This window comes from Astatotilapia calliptera, chromosome 7, assembly GCF_900246225.1.
Source record: "Astatotilapia calliptera chromosome 7, fAstCal1.2, whole genome shotgun sequence".
In the NCBI taxonomy this organism is placed as follows: domain Eukaryota; kingdom Metazoa; phylum Chordata; class Actinopteri; order Cichliformes; family Cichlidae; genus Astatotilapia; species Astatotilapia calliptera.
Window position 1 is genome coordinate 55,398,628 of NC_039308.1, and position 19,627 is coordinate 55,418,254.

At 41.4% G+C, this 19,627-nt stretch overlaps 1 protein-coding gene across 2 annotated transcripts in view; it reads right to left on the reverse strand.

Moving 5' to 3' along the window:
* The window catches only part of roraa (RAR-related orphan receptor A, paralog a), a 187,545-nt gene that overhangs the window by 29,257 nt on the left and 138,661 nt on the right, over nucleotides 1-19,627 (reverse strand). Inside the window, exon 1 of one of the 2 annotated variants that reach the window (XM_026175914.1) lies at nucleotides 12,972-13,383. The exons of the other annotated variant lie outside the window; for it this stretch is intronic. Within the exon in view, the coding sequence (XP_026031699.1) occupies nucleotides 12,972-13,002 (31 nt within the window). The 5' untranslated portion in view covers nucleotides 13,003-13,383. Of the gene's footprint in view, nucleotides 1-12,971; nucleotides 13,384-19,627 lie in introns of those variants that run through there. 2 annotated transcript variants of the gene reach the window in all.

Consider the following 19,627-nt stretch of genomic DNA (forward strand, 5'->3'; position numbering starts at 1 on the left):
AAGATTTCCAGTCCTTTTTTTCCCTCTCCCAAATACACCTTTGTGATTACAATAATCCCAGAGAAAATTGGTGCAGAATAGCCGTGTCTAAGTCCACTGAGAGCCAGACTCTCGCTATTAACAAAATTAAAGTGAAGATCTATCATTGGCAGGGAGAGATGGAGCAGCAGGAGCAGAACTCTCACTGTTTTCTGTCACAGCCTCAGCTGTGTGCACACACTCTCCTTACACACTGCCATCTTTCACTCAGCCAGGCACTTGCCTCCTCGCCCACTGTGCCCACCAGGCCCGGGCAGCACATGCCACTGCCAAACATCCATTTACTCCCCGCAGGACTCCCACGTATCTGAAGTGTGCCTGTCACTGAGACCTGTTTAGATTTTAGACAGCACTGAACACCCATTGCACAGGTGAATACCTGTTATTTGGTGAGCCACACAGATAAACACACACAATGCACGTAATTAAATGCCTCATTTGAAATCCGATTCGATAATTTCTCCGGGAACACCTTGTCGGGTGGAATGACTCGACGGAGGGTGGTAATTGCATCCCTGTAGAGAGGCTGGTAGCCTTCGATGGAAAGCATGGATTTATGTCCACTGGATTCGGTAGCGAGAGCTGAAAAACGCGCACCATAGTCCAAATAGGAGGTAATGTGTACTGTATGTGCGTCTGCGAGTCTTTGTGTACACATGTGTTCACAAGTTCAAGCTGTGGGAGCAAACATACAACACATTAATTGGCTATTATATGAGCAGCATGACCTGATGACCAGAGATGTGTTTTCTCTACAAAGAATCCCACCTCCAACATCTTAGCCCGGAGGCAGGTTTAATGCTAACCTGCAGATGCTGCTTTTGTCTTTGAAGTGGAGCGATGAATGCACCAGAACAGATGGAGATGTTGGATGCTTTCAGGAATTATTAATGGCAAGCTATGATCCCAAATGACCTTCAGCAAATAGTCTCCCAGCACTGGAGTACACAGGCAGCCCCTCACATCCATACTGTAGTTTTAAACCACACCTGGGTCAATGAAGAAAACACCAAGCTATCATTACTGTACTTCCAACTACACAATAACCCATTTGGGAAGGTTTGCTCCTTTTCTTTTAATTTCCTGCAAAGAAAACACAGAAGCATCCATCACATCAAACTCAATTGTATGTTTCAGGAATAGATTTGAGGTTTATGCAGCAAACGCACTAATTCCGTAAAGCCCAATTTGTTTCTCCAACAATGTGAACCACACACTGGAATTAATCTGCAGAAAGCCTTTCCTGTTGTTTTAAAAATAAACCCTTCATCACTGCAAGCTTTTGTTGTTGCTTAAGGGATACACTGTGACATCAAATCTATCTTATGAACATACATCAGTAATAGCCACATAATATCGGTTGCCTATGGATAGCATTCAAATTACAAAGCAAGCAATCTTTGAATCGCCTGGGAGAGAAACTGAGCTGCTTTATGTCATAAACTAAAACGAATGTAACAAAAAAAAAGCTGCTTTCTCTTAATATATGCAAAAAATAAAGTATACAATGCTTCAATCAATTCAATCTATACAAAAGGGACAAGTTTTCCACTGGTTTTCTCTTGTAGTGTAAATTTGTCCGACTAATAACGACCAGATTTGGCTTTATACAGTTAATCAGTCTATGTGGAGAGAAAAAGAAGGATATCACTGGGTGACAATTTAGCTATTTATAGATTTTTTTTTTCATACTGTATCTGCATTTGTGAAAAAAAGAAAAAAGTGAACACTTCATGAGGCAGGATGGCTTGGTAAAGATTGCGATATACACTCAGAAAAGCTCAGAAAAACTGGCCCTGTCAGCAGACTGGCTCATGTGTTCCTAGACTAATTTCTAATTACCCGTTTAGAGAAACAAGCATTTTAAAAGTGGAATGATTACACAGCCCCTCATCGTGAAATGAAAAAATAATTGTTATGCACTATAAACAGGTGTAACAATATGTTTTACGGGAACTATAGTGAAACATGAGGTTTTTTAAAAGTGGGATTCACGCTTCAGAACATGAATTAATTCATGTGATATTAGTTCTTTCTTGAATTAGTTTCATCTTTTAGTTTCATTTCAAGTGCATAATCCTAGCTATGGCGGCTGGTGTAGGACAAAGGCTTTATTCAGCCAACAGAAATCAAAAACATTGTATTTAGATTGTATATTCTACATTTGCCCATAATGGATTCGGTCAGTCACGGCTATTGTGGGGAAATGCAAAGCAGCTGGCCACTGCGTTTCTTCTGTTTGTGTATAAAAACTAGTGCTGTCAGCGTTAATCTCGTTAAAATGACGTTAACGCCATAAGCGCATTAACGCGGCAAATCTCCGTTAGCGCTAATGCGTTAACGCCATGCAGTCCCACGCCGTGCAGTCCCACGGGTTAGCACGTCCGATCCGTGCTAACCCGCTAACCGAGATTTGTCGCGTTAATGCAGTTATGGCGTTAACGTCATTTTAACGAGATTAACACTGACAGCACTAATAAAAACATTTTTGTACGCACTATATTTTAACAAATTTGAATATCATCAAAACTAAGCAATAAATCAAAAATAGAAAAATTTTATGTGTCAATTAAATATTTTGTGGTAATTTACGATGTGTAGGCTGCCAGTCCGTTGTTTACCTCAGCTGGTGTCCATGTCTATTTACTCTTGAGGGGGGTGTAAAACTTTGTGAAAGGACTTAAATATGAGTCGACGAGTCACTGAAACTCCTGTGTGACGACAGCGATCCAGAGGTGAATTATTCAGGATATCTCAAACTTTTCTGTTGATAAGCACTGCTATTTTTGCTCCATTGCTAGCTGGTGTTAGTTTCTTTTTCTGTTAATCAAAACAAATGAGTGTAGAAAAGAAAAGAAAGAAACCATTTGTAATCATGATTCTGTGAAGTTGTGCCTCAGGTGCCTGAAAACATAAAATCAAAAAAAGATTTGGGTACAAAAAAAGAAAATGCGCTCAAATTACTCAGGCCATTTCGTTTCAACATCAATAAACAGCAAACACCTACACTATAGCTAATATTTTACATCTGTATGGGTGTATTGGGTTCATACAGTTCTTTTATTTAAGGGGAATTGAGGACTCCTAGATTGAGTCAGGCAGCCAGCACCCTGTAATATTTGTACAGAATTTGCAAGGTCTTCAACTCTCAGTTTCTAGAGAATAAATACTGGGCTAGTACTCTCCTAAGACACTGCATGCCTTCAAAGAGCTACATCTAAGGGAGAAATTGATCAGACACTTTTTCTCACACTTGGTTAGAGCTGAAAGGAATAAATTATTTGAACGGTGTCTATCTACTTATATACCACGGCCACTGATTAATTATCTTAGGCCTCGCTAATGAGAATTTGTAAACAAATACAATGTTAATCTACTATGTATACTATGTTTACTCAAGTTTGGTGAGGCCGAAAAAAATCCCTTATGTATAAATTATAATAATCCCACATCAAGAGATGGAAAAAAAATCCATCCTGAGATCAAAGCCCAGACGGGCCCAATGTAATCATGTGTCAAAAGATCAAAAAACACCTTCCTCACTAACTCTACTAGAGAAGGTATGTGAAACATAGAGTGGTTTATCATAGAGGGCTGAATTTGCCATAATTAAAAATAATTAAAAAAGAGTAAATGAATTAATTAATATGCCAATAACAAAAATAAACAAGTAAATCAATACTGAATTACCTTTATATTCATTTCTCTATTTAGTTACAATTTTCCACTTAATTTATTTTATCTGTGTATACATTTCTGCATTGATGCATACACAGATAATGCAGATACACACTGCATGCATTAATGCATTTTTTCTTTGCATTTTTCCCTAAAACTTTCTCACTTCTGATTTTTATACATTTCTTGAAGCATTTTTTGCTTTATTATGCAAATAAAAAGGAGCTGTCGTTCAAACTGTGCCATGGGGTCAACATTTTGCTTATTGCGTCTTTTTTCCACAAACATTGCCACAACAGAAATGCCCGCCTCCAGTCGGGAGGTCGTTAAGAGAACTGAGATGCTTAGATAATCTAACCTAAAATAATACAGACTGTTTGGGCTGTTTAGTTAGACACTCGCATGGATGGTGTGTTTCAAATCACCATATATGAACACAGAGGGTCAACTTTTCGTTTCAATAAATTGGAAGCAAGGACTCATTGTGGGTACCTGCACACGTACATCGAAAATAACTGTGAGGCAGAAGGCGGCACAAAGTTAGTGAGAATGTCATATTTGGGTGGGACTGCGGTAAGACTTAAGACATTTTATCTAGGAGTGTTACATCGACTTTGTGCGCTGCCAGTGTAGCTAAGCTATGTAGCTACATTGACTAGCTAACGTTTTGACAGCACACCCACGAGTGCAAAATTATTACTATTTTTTTATTTAATCAGTAACTAAAATGTAACAACCTGATTTAAATAAAAAGAAAACAGAACAGGGGACTTATTACTAAAGCAAACACATTTACTTGTTTATAAATTCCTTGGTTTTTGTGCACTGAATAATTAATATACAGTTATTAAATTATTAGCACTGTTGTCTCAAAGCCTGAAGGTCCTGGGTTCAAATCCACCAGCTGGCTCAGGTGGGTTCTCCGTGGGTACTCCTGGTTTCCTCCCACAGTCCAAAGATATGCATGCCTTAGATTAATTGGCAATTCTAAATTGGTGTGAATGTGAGCATGACTGGTTTTCTGTCTGTGTTAGCCCAGCGGTAGACAACCTAGATTGCTAGATAGGCGTGCCCCACCTATCACAGCTTGGAGATGCTCCAGCCCCCCACCCAAACCTGACTTGGATAGATGGAAGATGTTAGTATTATATACTTATAAGTCAGTTTTATTATCAATCTGAAAATGTAAATGTGCTTCACCTACGTTTTGATCCCCCCTCTGAGGCGTAGTTTATGATCATACATGATAAGAAAAAAAATCAAGAGAGTAAATTGCCTGTGAATTATGTCACCTAGCAATGTTACTATGGGAACCTCTAAGCACAAGGTAGATGGGGTTTTTAACAGAGTACCACCTAAACATTTTGTCCATATGAAAATAATGATACTTAAAAAGCATGCAATTCAACATGCAGTTGTGCAAAAAATATAAGTGTAATTGTCCACCCCTCTCCCCACCTAAGAAACACACACAGTTTTACAGGAGATTTCCCAAAGATACTTTAGACTGTCACATGAAACATGTTTGGTGTCTTTCACCACCACAGTGCAACATTTTAAGACGTTTCATTTACACAAGAAAGCAGAGCTCAGACAACAGTCATTTGATTACCAGGGCTGATTGTGTCACATGTGGAACTCCATTAGCTTTACTCTAAAAATACCTTTGGAAAAAATAGAAATGATTTCTATGTACCCTTCTTTGACTGTGTGCAAAACTACATACACTACTACATGTTAAATAAACCAGCCAACACACCATAGTATTTATAGAATAAGAAAGTTTGCATTGTCTTTCTCTAGCTGGGTTTTAAAACAAACAAAAAAAAATCAATAACATACACAATCTATTTAATATTTCAATATTTAACGAGCATTTCAGCGTTAGGCACTAACATTGTGGCTGATGTGTTTGACAGTGAAACGTCAATAACGGTGGGCTGTGGAGCTTTTACAGTAATTAAGAATGCTCTATTTGGGCAGATTTGTCCTCTGTTGCTCCAGGTCGCACTTTAAAGGCATTAAAACAACCATTAGCACAGTAGGAACGGCGCTGTCTTCCTCTACCCTCCAACTATTGACAAAAACAAAACTTAAGAGATGACAGCTGCTGATTTGTAACTAAGTGACAGATCCCTGTGAGCAAATAAAGCAGTCATGCAGTCTTTTTGCTAGAAAACTCCCATTTGTTTTCCTGTGAAAACAAATGGGAGTTTCCTGTGAGAAATTTACTGAATGGCACATAAATCTCCAAAACTTAACATAAGGGTACAGTTTTGAGGAGCTATTTATTTCAATTTATCTGATGCCTATGTCCCATGTATTGGATTCCAGGAACTCTGAAAATGAGCCAAGAGAGAGCGTTATTACATCAGGGATGAAGATGCTTCTTTTGCCCAAATTAGGCTCTTATAAGAGGGAGATCATAAGCAAATCCTGAGACTTTGAGCGAGGGTCTTTGCTGACGCTGCTGTTGTTAAGGCTGGACTGGGCTGAGCAGCCAGGTTGACAAGGACCTGTGCTCAGCACTAGGAAAGCTCTCATCCAGAAACAAGAAGCCCTGGGGGAACAAAGACAACAATATGCCAAAAAAAAAAAAAAAACCCACTTGAAAACAACAAAACAACCCAAAAGCCTGTAAAAAAAGAAAGAAAAAAAGTCAGTGGTGGGTGATTGCCAGCTGCACTCTAGATTACCAGGCTCTCTGAGAGTCTTTCAGCAATTGCTAAGAGCTGTAGCATCATCTCCAGCTCCTTAATCAGTTCTGCTGGGGAGGGATGGATCCTGACATGCAAAAGGCTCAGCACGATAGGGAATAAACTCATAATCAGCAATCAGATATTCCACATTGCTTGAGGGGGCGGTAAGCTCATCTCAGATAGGTCAAGGATCTCTCCACAGCCAGTTAACCCCTTTGCTCCAGCTGGGAAGCATGCACACGCTCATTGTCTAAGACAGACATTGTGTATTTGGCGCTGACGCCTGACTTGCTGAATTAGGATGATGAGACCAACACATACGAACGGAGTGTATCTTTTTCATCCCGTATATCAACCGTGTAAACTCAGTTTTAATTTCAAAACATACTTCACGAGTCCATAAATGGGCCTGGATTTCATTAAAACGTTATGTCCCTGAATAGGATATGCGCTGTGCCTTTAATCAAAGTTCATTGCCTTGCACATTCTTCCCCTTTCATCTTTGCAATTAGCACTGAAGCAGCATTTCTTTTATTCCAAATGAATGCATGTGCATAAAAATCAATCTTAAGCAGTCTGTTCTGGCGAGGCTGTTTTTCTTTGTTATTTATGATTAGGAATTCCTTTTATGCATCTTCGCTGGTGTGAGAGCACCTTATGCTGCAAACCTTGAGAGCAAGTTCTCACTTTGATTCCAGATTCAAACATGCATCGCTCTGCCTGGTGGCAACACGTAACCAGCACCGGCAATGATGGTGAACTTAGGAGGCGGTAAAAACTTTAAAACCCTGGGGGACAGATATTCTCATTTGTTCCCCTTGAAGAGCACCCCCTAGTGCTCGGGAAGATTCGCAATCTTTGTTTGTTCATAAGCGCACACAACAGATCAGATGAGTGTAAATGAAGCCATCCTACAAGTAGAACCTCTAATGGCCTCTACTGGGACATGCAATCAAACGCCTCACACACTTCTCTCCCTTTTGTAATCAAGTGGCGGAGCACATGTTGCGACGACCTTTGTTATAACGTTGCCTGTTCCCTCATCTCATCAAAATTCTGCACGCCTCTCATTTTTCATCCTTTCTTCCCCACCAGGCTCCCTAGATGCTGCCGTAGCTCTCCACGGAGAAGAAGGGAGTATGTCTCAGTATGCTGTGACCTCTGACCCTTCCTCAGCCTCTTATTCTGCAGCACGCTTTCACTGGCAAAGTCTTCGAATTTCACCGTTATTTTCCGAACTAAAAATTCCACAGAATCGCGTATGTCTTTCGACAGAGTTCACAGAAAACGGCTAAAAGACGCCACGCATCTGTTTAGCATAAGTGCTGAGTAAGGAATATTAGAAACAAGCTCTTATCGGTTTCTATCACTAAGAGTTTCTTTCTTAGTCACCTTAGGTCAGATTAACACCAGAAAAGTACTCCTCTCCTGTGTCACCTCTGCTAGGCTGACGCATGCAGGAAGAGGGCGAAGAAGGTGATAAACCACAAAAAACAATACTCCTCTTCTTGCCTGCTGCCAGCATGCTTGCCTAGCAGGGAGATCTGATTACAACTGAGAAGAGAGCAGCTTGGTGTTTCATGGAAAAGCAGGTCAACTGTAGAGCGCTGTCAGACCTCGGGAGTCTGATGGAAAAGCTATCCGACATGGTGGGGAAAGACAGAGGTTTGTCTCAGGCCGTACAGTAATGGGCTTTATTTACTCCGCCATTAGGAACAGAAAAGAGAGGAGAAATGATGGAAGTGAAAGGACTGAGCATACGACTCTAGGGAGAGATGCATTAGTGTTGTCTGGTGTTCCTCCTCACCTTCTACCTCTTTCGATATCTCCCCCATCTCCCTCTGGCTCACACACAAGAGACGGAGCTGCCCCACTGCCAACACCTAACTCCTTATGTGTTTTTCTGTCCTCAGTGTTTCAGTCAGACAAAACGCAAAATCAATAATGCTTTTTCTCCCCCATTTCCTCTTTGATGCAACTTCAAAAAGCAAATGGACAGCCCTCCAGAGGCCCACAGAGGAAAAAAGCCAATGGTACGAAACATGCTCAGAATGAAAGTACAGGGGAATAAAACTTCATCCTTCACTCTCTTAAAACACTGCTAACTTTTAAACCACAGGCGGCAAAGCACACGAGGGCAAGGCAAAGCATGCGAAGCAGAAGAAGTGTACGTTCCTTATTAAATTACATAGTCATACACTAATTTTATTGAGGCACTTTACTGAGTAACGCTGATTTGCGCTGGGAGGATGCGTGTCAGTATTTCAAATAACTGCAAACAGCAAACTATTAGAACGCAAAGATTGAGGGCTGCAAAAAAAAAGAGAGAATCTATATTCTTTCTACATTTTCTGCTTAGAACGTTACAGAAGGCAAGAAAAAAAAATGAAAGTAAAAATGTTCTCTAACTCCATAGCCTGTGGTATGTGATTATCTAATGAGTGCTGACAGAGGAAGTATTCTATCAGAAGCTAAATGCTGCATGACAGCGAGATACTTCAAAAGGCTCTATAAGTGACTCCTGAAATACAGACTGAAAGTAAAGTAGGAAATTACCTTTAAGTTAAAGGCATTAGGCTAAGCCCAGCTTGGTCTGTTACCTGACTGGGGAGCCAAATAGAGAACCCTCAATGAACCTCAAGTTTTTAAGGATTTAGTCCGATGGTTACCTTGAGCAAGTGCTGTTTGTTGTTGCCCGCTGTTTGATTGGACATAGAACAGGGGAGTCGTTTAACCTTGCCTGTGATTGGACTAATCTGTCAAAACCACAAGGTGTGACTGACAAGACAAGATGACTGACAGAGCTGTCTGGCACCCTGGCAATGCTTCGGATGCCGCTGCAGATTAATGTTTGTACAAAAACTATGCTCAGACGTGGTTACAAAGAAATGGCAATTCTTCTTTGTGTTGTTACTGGAAGCACAAAGGCAAATCATATACTTAACACACTTATATCCAATGCACAAATAACACATTTCTCAAACCCAGAATTTGAATTTTTTTCAAATTCATAATCACCTAAAACGTGCAACATTAAAATGCAAAATAATCCCCAGTTCAGAAACTGGTGTCTATCCGTAGGCGCCTATCCTCTCTGGAGTGCACATCCTTTTCTCCCCAACTTCTATGGAGCCAAATCAAAAATCCATGCTCTCAATGGGCAGTCAATATCTCATTAACCAGTCCCTCTACACACAGACAGGCAGCCAGGATGTTTGTCTCAGTGTGCACAGCGCAGACTGGCACAGCTCACACACTTTAATAACCTGTGGGGACACCAATCCACTTCCTCGGTGAGCTAAGAGGCAGGAGAGAGGGCTGAAGCACACACTGCACGTCTGGTAGGCTGACTTGTTTGTCCTGCCTTGCATCTGCTCAGATGTTGTGTGCATGCTTTTAATTGTATTGTATATAACCCCTTAAATTAATAAAGGTTTTTTTCATTGCAAATATACAGACATTTGTGGTTCTACTGAAGTAAATGTAGCTGTCTAAAATTACATACTGACAGACTAAAACGTACCCCGTATTTATTGATTTTTTTTAAAAGATCAAAACGTGCATGAATGCCTCGTCCTAAAATAATTGGGTCTTTTATTTTAAATCCTTGCAGGTGGATTATAGGTGGCTATATTTGCCTTCACCTTAATCTGTGGCATATTTTTCCCCTTTGGCTCTTTATGTCATCAGTCCTTAACTGGATAATAGCCAATCTTGCTAACTTCTGCTTTAATGTGTGAGAGCCTGCAGCACTGGTTAGTGAGCGCTTCAATCGGCCACTGATTGAAAGAGACAAAGAGTACCAAATCCACAGCAAATATTTACAGCCTTGTTAACATAGCCTTAAAGCGCCTATCATAAGATATTTGGCTTTACCTTCTCTAGGGCCCCAAAAGATTTTTCACAGTCTAGTACACACTCATGCTAGATCACATATTTATGTGTTGTCTGCACGCGCTGTAGTAGCTTACTGGCCACTGCTTTCAACAATTTTGAAACATTGATGCTACCCATCTTGCCACAATAATTCTCCTTTTCAAGGGTTAATTATATGTGCTCTGTGTGAGACACTTTTTCTTTTTTACCTTTTCTATCCACACATCAAACAACTTTCTTTAATTATGTAATTGGAATTTTCATCTTAATTGTGTTGAGTAGGCTGGCTAATTTGCATGGGGTAATGAGAGGGATGTTTCCATTACAGGTAATTAGGTACTTGAGAGGCAGTGGTGTGGTAGAGAGGCTGAATTGAGAGGGAGAGGTGGGTAGAGGGTGGTGCAGGGTAGAGACAAAGCCACAGAGGCACAGAGAGATGTTCGTTATAATACATTAGCATTATTTTTTTGAAGTGCAGAGGATGAAAAACAGTTTTCAAAAACACCACATAGGGCACATGCAGTATGCACGGGTAACAATGTAAACTCTGTGTCTGTGGCAATGCAGCAAGTCATCGTGCACTTCCCTGACCACATTCAGGAGAAATGACTGCTCCTATTTAAATTAGCTTTCAATTATCCCCCTTGTTGACGTTTTAATTAATTTCTGACATTGTCACAATATCCTTTCATGACACTAGACACCCCTCATCAAACTGAAAGTACCAATGAGGGAACAGACGGAGCTAGAGGAAGACTGGTGAAGAGACTCATTAGAGCACAAAAAATAAGCAGTTTTTTTGCTGTACATATCAGATCTGCTTATTTTTTTCTGAACCGAATGAGTAACAAAAAAGACGCAATTCTGTGCCAAGTCAAGCGAAGCACAAATAAACACAATAAAATTTTGAGCATGTTACACTTTAACATAAAAAGATTAGAAATGCTACACAGCACAAAACTCGTTTTTTTCTCCAAAAATATGAGGTTTCATAAAAACCCTTCACTATGAAATGCATGTAAAAGGACATTAGGTCAAACGGGTCTTTTTTTTCATGAAAATAAGATTCAGGACTTTGCTCTTTCTCAATTTCACACACGTCAGGCTTATCACAATTGACTGTGAGCTTCACTTTGTAAATGACTTCCCTTACACTCTTAACAAAAGAGAAGAAGAAGAAGAAAAGAATGAAAGGAATTAATACTGTGGTCGTGGCAGCTTGAGTCAAACGAAAGTCAGACAAGCTGTAAGTGTTACTATCAATATTACTAATACTCTAATTACATATAATATCACACATTAATTTCATTTGCTTTTAATAATATGCATGTATGCAGCCACTGTGTTCTGAAGATGCCCGAGTGCTTTTTTCTTCCAAACCTTTCAATCTACTGGGAAGGAAAAAATAAGAAAGCAGCACATATCAAATCAAATTATTTCCAGCTCCATATATTTTTTGTCATTTTGCACCGAATGACAGCTGCCTGTGCCTCAGCGGGGTTATCGTTGCCTATTTAATTATATTAGGAGTGCATCTCCCCACATATGTCTGCATGGTTGTTCACATCTCTCTGTATGGAAGAACTCATAAGTGTGGAAAAAACGTGATTATGTGCATGTGTGTGTGCGCGTCTGTGTGTATGTTTGTGTGTGCAGGCATGCGTGAGAGAAGTGTGGGGATGCACTGTATGTCTGACTACACTCACTATCTGTCTGCACGGGTGTGTGTGTGCGTGTGTGTGTTTGCGTGTGCACATGCTCGCCTGTACAACGGAGAGGGGGTGGAAGAGCTGGGATTAAAGCGTACTAGATCAACATCAGAGACTGGGAGGACCCAGTCCTGCTCTTGTGCCACATGTAAACCCGACTACCCCAAAAATAGGTCAGTGGAACACAACACTGTCACAGACACGCAGAAATAAAAATTTAAAAAGTACATATAATTATATAAATATATATACACACAGAGAGAGACAAACACGTGCATCGGTATCAACTCAAACAATCTCAGTCTGCCAGTCGCGCCAGTGCCTCGTCGCTCGTCTGCGACCCGCGTTCAACACTACCACACACATCTTCCTGCAGCACAGACACGTTCCCTGGACTGGAACGACAGGATTAAGAAGAAAAAAAAAACACCCCTCCAACCCAAGCCCCCTCTCCATCGCATGCCACCTCGCATCTACGCCAATAAAAACTTCTACTCTTGAAACCCTGGAGCTATTTCATGTAATAGACGAACTAGTGGGAAAAAAAAGCTGCACCGGCTGTGGTTTTCTACAGCATCCTGCAAACCTGCAGCGACAAAACGCACACTGTAAATAAAAAAATGAAAGCAAACCTTTAATTTTTATTTTCTTTATTTTTATTTTTTGGAAGATGCAAATTGCTCCTATTGCGCCATCTCTTTCTTTCTGAGAGTTCAAAGCAGAAATTCTCGAAGTGCATGGACAGACATATTAGAAAAGCTTAACTGACTTGGACACAATCAGAAGCAATGTATTACCGTATCTCTCCCTCCCCTCCTCTCTCCCCCTCACACACACTCTCTCTCTCTCTCTCTCTGTCACACTCATGCCTTGCAAATGAAATGCAAAGAGTTGGCAGGCTGTGAATAGCGTACTCGTACTTCCCTACTTGTTACTCTGGGTGCGCGATCGGCATGCATTGTGCTCTTACCTTTCATAGCTGAAATCACAAAATACATCATTGAGCTTCGAGTCCATAAGAGAAGAACTATCACCAGCGCAAAGCCCTCCACTGCTGTCTCAGCAGCAGCTGGCCAGCACAGCTCTGTCTCTCAGCCTCCGAGCATGACCACACCAGAATCCATGTGACTGTGACATCAGTGTTCATGTCTGACTGCTCCCCACCCACTAGCCTTTGATTGGCACAGCATGCAGCCAGTAGGGGCGCTGAGAGCTCAGGCAGGGAAGCTGGCCCTCTTCCCACTGATTGCAGTCGGAGCCGTGTATACCAGCTTTGCTAGACACAGCACACTCTTAACTATCTGCGTCTTATCTTTTTAGTGCAAGGGTAAAGACAAAACCAGCTCTCGCATAAAAAAAAAGAGAGAGAAAAAAAAATCACATTCTGGTTCTGCACCTTGTGCTTTTGTTTTGCCTTTAAAACTGTGCAATGTGAAGGCTAAGAAAAGAGAGGAGGGACAGGAAGACAACAGACTGGTGACTCAAAAAAGAAAAGAAGAAAAGAAAAGAGAGCAGTGAGAATGGATGACAGAGGAAGTGTAATTTTTTCTGTGACTTGGTGATACAAGTGCCCCGCTCTTCTCCACCTCCCTGTCTGTAGATATGAGTGATCAGTGTGAGGCCAGATGTCGGCAAGCAGCAGTGGGCCCATCACAGAGAGAAGATGAGTGGAGCCTCAGCATCTTCCTCTGACCTCTCAGAGGACCTGCATGCAGCTCTCTCTCTCTCTCTCTCACACACACACACACACACCCCTTCAGACAGGTGAAGGAGGCGATATAGATACTGACGGAAGGCTTTTGGATGATCCCCCCCACCCCATCGCGACCAGGCGATGAGTTTCTTGGTATCACTTCTCCGTCTCGTCCTCCTTTTTGCCCCTCACTCTCGCCCCCTGCTTTCCATTCCAGTCTCTACCTCTCTCTCTCGCTCCCTCTCTCTCCGATCCTCTCCTCCCCTCCTCCTCCTCACTCATCCTCTCTCATATGATAATCTGTTCTGACTCCTAACCAGCTGCCTCTCTCTGATACAATATTCTGGTTTTACTGCAATCCAGCCTTGGCCAATAACCATTTGGCATTTCCACGAATAAGCTGGTGCTGGTATCATCTTGTCTGAAGACAAACATCACACAGCTTCGGTTTCAAACACTGCAATATTTCACATCTAAAAAATAAACTAGTGATTTTTTTTTTTACATTTCTTTTTTACTTTTTTTTTTTACAAAGTCAATATTTCACATGTAGAAATGTGAATTTTACACCCTCGTTTTCTCAACTTCTCTATATTTGTTTCATTTTACTAAACCTTTTATTAACCCCACTGTATCCATGCCACAGAATTATAGAGAATTGCCTCCTGTTACGACTGCTTAACAAAGCAGTTGCAACATGAAATTGAATTATTTATTCCCACGTTACACTTGAAATATCTATATTCATTTGGTGTCTTCCGCTGTGTACTGCTCATTGAATAAAGGTACATCTAACCACATATAAAATGGAAATGAGAACTCAGCAGCTTGCAACATAAATCTTCCCATGACAATGTTTCATTAGCACCTCTATGATCCATTAGAGTCTCTAAACACATTAACTCAGGTTGTGTCAACACTGGTCTCTTATTGCACACTGTCTAATGAGCAAAATATCATTCAGAGGCTGATAGAATCAAATGGAGCGTGCCTGGTATACAAACTAGATGCAGACACGCATGCACGGCAAACTATTCGAAACAATATGATGTAACAGAAGGTACAGTCCTCTCATTTTGATGTAGGCATCTCCCCGCAAGATCTTCAAAGTTCAACAGATGAGTCAGAGGGCGAAGGCCCACGCACAAGCAGGTTTAACTGTCACTATCTGTGGTTGTCTCTCAGAAACTGGCTGCTGCATCAGACTCTCTGGAACCGAGCACGGCGCGACACACTGGGACATAACACCGAGGTACCGTTAAGGGGAAACAAACAAGCACAATATGATAGCAGGGACATAGAGAAGGACAACACCCATACAGTACTCCAACCTGAGCATCAGGAGAGAGCTGAAAGGAGTGCATGCTTTCTACATTATGTTTCTGCAGCGTGAATGTGACGAATAGCTTCTGACAAGAGAGAGAGGTTCATAAAATAACCATGAAAATGAAATAGCCGTGCTTCTAATAAAACCTATTTGTTTCCTCGTAAAAGAAAAGAAAAGAAAACAAAGTTAAATGCTACAGCAAAATAGAGACGTGTAACTCTCTCTCTCTCTATATATATAAATATATATATAATTAATATGAATAAAAAACTACATAAAAACGAAACACAAGATACAGAGCTTTTGTGTAAATTGCAAGGTTAAATAAGGGTCACACTGTACACTCAGTCCTCCTTTTCAGCCTTCTTGCAATGCAAAAAAAATGTTCAATAAAAGAACAGTTGACAGTGTTTATGTGGATCATACAGAGTGAAACTGGAAAAAGACGCTGCTGCTGCTGCTCTGTCTGTCAGCCATGCAACAAATATAGTGCCTCCAACTGTATATAATTGTGCTTAAAAGCCGAAGCTTCCCTAAGGACAAATGTTTCCAGCAAGGCTGGTTCATTAGCTTTTGATCACACACTTCCTTGACTGCTTCACATTACCAGTGACAGTATGCCAATACGCTGCTGATAGTTGGTCATTAGGGTATTGATTAAGCCACAGAGGGACTGATGGTCAGCTGTCTATGGGTATTAATGCAGCGATGTGGAGCCCTCAATAGAACTGTTTTAGCTGATAATTTCTTTATATCCCTGAGGGGGGAAAAAAAAAGTCTTGGTAGTGGATGCTGACACTGAACTGAAGCGGACACAACACAGTAAATTTCTGCATTTAGACTGGCCGAGTCATGTATCTCACACTCCTCGTGGATTAATTCAAGCAAATGTATTTACCGTAAACAAGCCCTGTGGAATGAAATTCAATTGAGATGTGGTACAGAACATCCACCGGTGCCCCGGGAGAAGAGAAGAGGACGAGACCTGATAATGGCCTCATTAGCAGTCTGTCAGTAGCCATTCCCTGCACAGGCTCACCATGCAGCTGATCCACGTTAACTCTTACAACTCTGGACTCGCCTCTTAAGAGCGCGGACCCAGTCGGCTGCGTGGTGTTCCGCTCCGCAGCCGTTAACCCCGCAAGATAAACACTTTTGGACTTACTCATTTTGCGTCCCAGTCATGTGAGATATTTTAGAGAGCCGAGGCTTATATTCCACCGCGCCACCTGGGTGTTTGGAGCTACACCACCTGCCTGAAGCAGCGGCAGAATTAACAAGCTCCAACAGGCACTCCATGAAAACAATACAGATCAATTTAATATAGATGCCAAGGAGTGGAGGGCATAATATTAGAACCATAACAGCACCGGCCCACACCACGCAATCATAAACCAATTTAAGGCCATTCCAGGCAATTTCCTGGGGGCTTCCACTTGTGGGAAGACTTCAATAAATCACACAGACAACAAAGGAAATACCTATTTCAGTGAAAATAGAGGACACTATTGGGTTACGTCCAGAGCACTGCGGAGGGTTGCATTTAAAGACAAGTTTAAATAAGAAAGGTGTGAATTTAAAACCATTCATGCCACTGCTGTGCCAGCATTTCATAGCACGTGTAGCTACAGGAAATGCTGTTAACTCATTACCGCTAATGGATTTTCCACAAAGCAGTGCAATATGTCTCCTCTAAGCAAAGTAGCAGCTGCAGGTAAGTAATGTACTTTCGAAATTTTTAAAGTTCCTCTCAGATCAGATGACGATATACACTGCCCTTCCTTTGTATGCACAGCAGCCCCAGGGCCAGATCAGCCCTAGTCTGTCTCTAAATACAAATACACACAAACACAATATTTATAGAATAGTAGGGTCAAAAGCAAAAGGCATGAAAGCAATTCATTCCTACATAGGTGAAGTATACACCTGTCAACTGTCATGTAATCAGAATCAACAACACAGCACTTATAGTGAATGGCTGACAGGGCTATAGCCTTTTGTTTTACAGGTAGTTATTTATAGACTTCATTTAAATATTTTTTGAAGGAAAAAGAACAAGTCCAGTTTTCCAAATCAACTGAATCATCACGTTTTTGTCAAAAAAATTAAAAGTACTGTGTCACTTTTACAGCTAAGCCGATTTATTCTCCACGGACTGACCAAGTCTCGCTTCATTTAAGGCATCCTTACATGCCTGTTCCACATTAAATGATCTCCTCAAGGTACAGATGTGGTGATGACAAGATGATGGGGACAATAATATAAATTACAATGGAAAAGAACTGCTCTCAGCTGCCTTTTTATTTGCTTGTTATTTAAGATTTAAAGCGAGGCTATTTCTGGTTATTTTGGGTGTTTCTAGAGTAAGAAAAAGTGATTAAATGGATGTTCAATTGGTCGAATCAGCCTTGAAAAAAATACCAACTTCACACGCAAAGCTGTTGAATAGAGGCCGTCATTTAAGTAACCAGTATAAATCGGGTTGTTTATTTATTTTGTTATATGGAAATGTGGCGGCAAAGTGAGCCCGTGGACACTGCCGGAGCACTACCACACATCTCCCGGAACAATTTTTCAATAGGTCAATAGAAATCAGATTTATCAATGAATTGTACTGCATCTCTTTTGTGTGAGGCCGCCCTTGGGGACAGAAAGGAAAGGAATAGAAGGATAGAGAAAGAAGAAGCGAAAGGGAACGAGGAGAGGAGATTATCACAGGCATGGCAGCCTGTGTGAGAGGCTTAGCTTGGCTAGGCAGGGAGGTGGAACCCTGTGAATTCTAATGAACTGGCAAGACTCCCCCAAAACCAGCTCCATCTCCATGGCATGAGGACGATAGGAGGGAAGAAGGAGGTGATTAGGAAGGCGCAGCCCCTCTACGGCAAACCAAACAGAGGAGGTCATTTTCCCTGTGATAATTATGGCTATAACCAGGCATGAGGGATTGGTAATGGAGCTGCTTATTCTTCATGCTCTGCAAAGGCAACCACTGAGTCTGTCAAGGAGAAAAGCATGATGATGTTTTTTTTCTCACTCTGTTAGTAGGGTGACTCTGGTAAGAGTTGCAATGGCTGCTGAAAAGGGCAGCGGGGGAACTTGGCCTTTGAGGGAGAAGTTAACGAATGAACTTCATTATTGAGGAGCATACCAGGGAGACCCCCTGGTGTGTGTGATGTATTACCTAGCGCCAAACTTACTCACTCCCCCAACATCACCAGTAAAGCCTGACATCAGCTCTAGGGGGAGGCAGGCATGTAAACTAAAATAGTTTAACCTTCTGGCTCAAAGCTAGAAGAAGACAACAGAGGAGCAACCTGATGTACAAGATTTGCATCCAAAAAGTTGTTTCCAAAGAAAAAACACACACAAAGTTCTGAAACAACAAAGTGAATAATGAGGGAGCGCCTTTTTGTTCCTCAGAAGAAAACCCTTTTAGCTTAAACTAACACACATTTAATGTTCTCTCTGTGACTTCTGGTAATGTAGGTCCAGGGAGGCATTCCACATCAACACAATGTAGATTACTCTCATTTATTAAAATACAGCTCTGGTCAAGCATGAAAGTAACTTTTCCTGAGTTCTATGAGCTTTAAAAAAAACAAGTGACCCACTCGAGGGACTAATGTTTTTCCTCAAGATTGAGGGAGATCTTCAGGCTATGCGTGATGTGCACCACTTAGCCTTCCCCCTTTCCCTTCTTCCAGCGGACCGGGATCGAGCTGCTCTACGGTGGACAGTGCGAAGGATCTCTTTACTGAGCGCACTCTCAACACTTTTACTCTTGACTTATGAGGATGCCATGGGTGCAGGGGAGTGATTCATCATTGGATGTGTTCCTCTTGCACCCTCACACATTAGTAATGTGGTCCGCTGAGGAGGAGTCCTGTCATCAGTCTGTACCTGGACCCTCTGAACAAGGTAGGTCAACAGGAGGCAGCAGCGGCTGGCCCACTTTTAGTCTTTCACAGCACCTTTAAGTTTCCTCCAGCTCTGCCACAGCTGAGCCTGACGGACACACTAAGACCAGTTTGGTCAAGGGGAGGCACAGCCTTCGCTATAGTCGCTATATCTGTTGACTCAGTGAAGCCTGTCCTCTGAGCGGCCAAGTACGGAAAGCCACAACTTGTTGAGAGGTTAAAGTGAGGCGGAAATCTTATTTTCATTGAACGTTTTTACAAAGAAAATGGCACAAAAACAAACAAGCTCCGAGTCGCAGTTTGGATAAAAAGTTCCCACACTTACCCATCTGAAACTCCCTGCGGGAATTTCATCACAAGACTCCCTAGTATTCCGTAATAAAGCAGCAACAAAATAACAAATGGCTGTCTGTTCCGTCACAAAATATACAGCCACTTTGAGTCAGCGTAAGCCTTTGACCTTAACATTGCAGGTAATGCACATTTAAATACCTACCTCTGTATTCATGTTTGTCATTTTACTTGTGAAGATTAGGTGTAAAAAGGCTATTTGAAACCAAAACACAGGATTAAGGGATAATGCTGCTCTGTGTCTTGTGAGTCGACCTTGATTCTGTAATCCAGCACAATACTGGAGAACAGCATATTTCTCGCTCTTGTACATTCAATACTCTCACTGTAGAACAGCT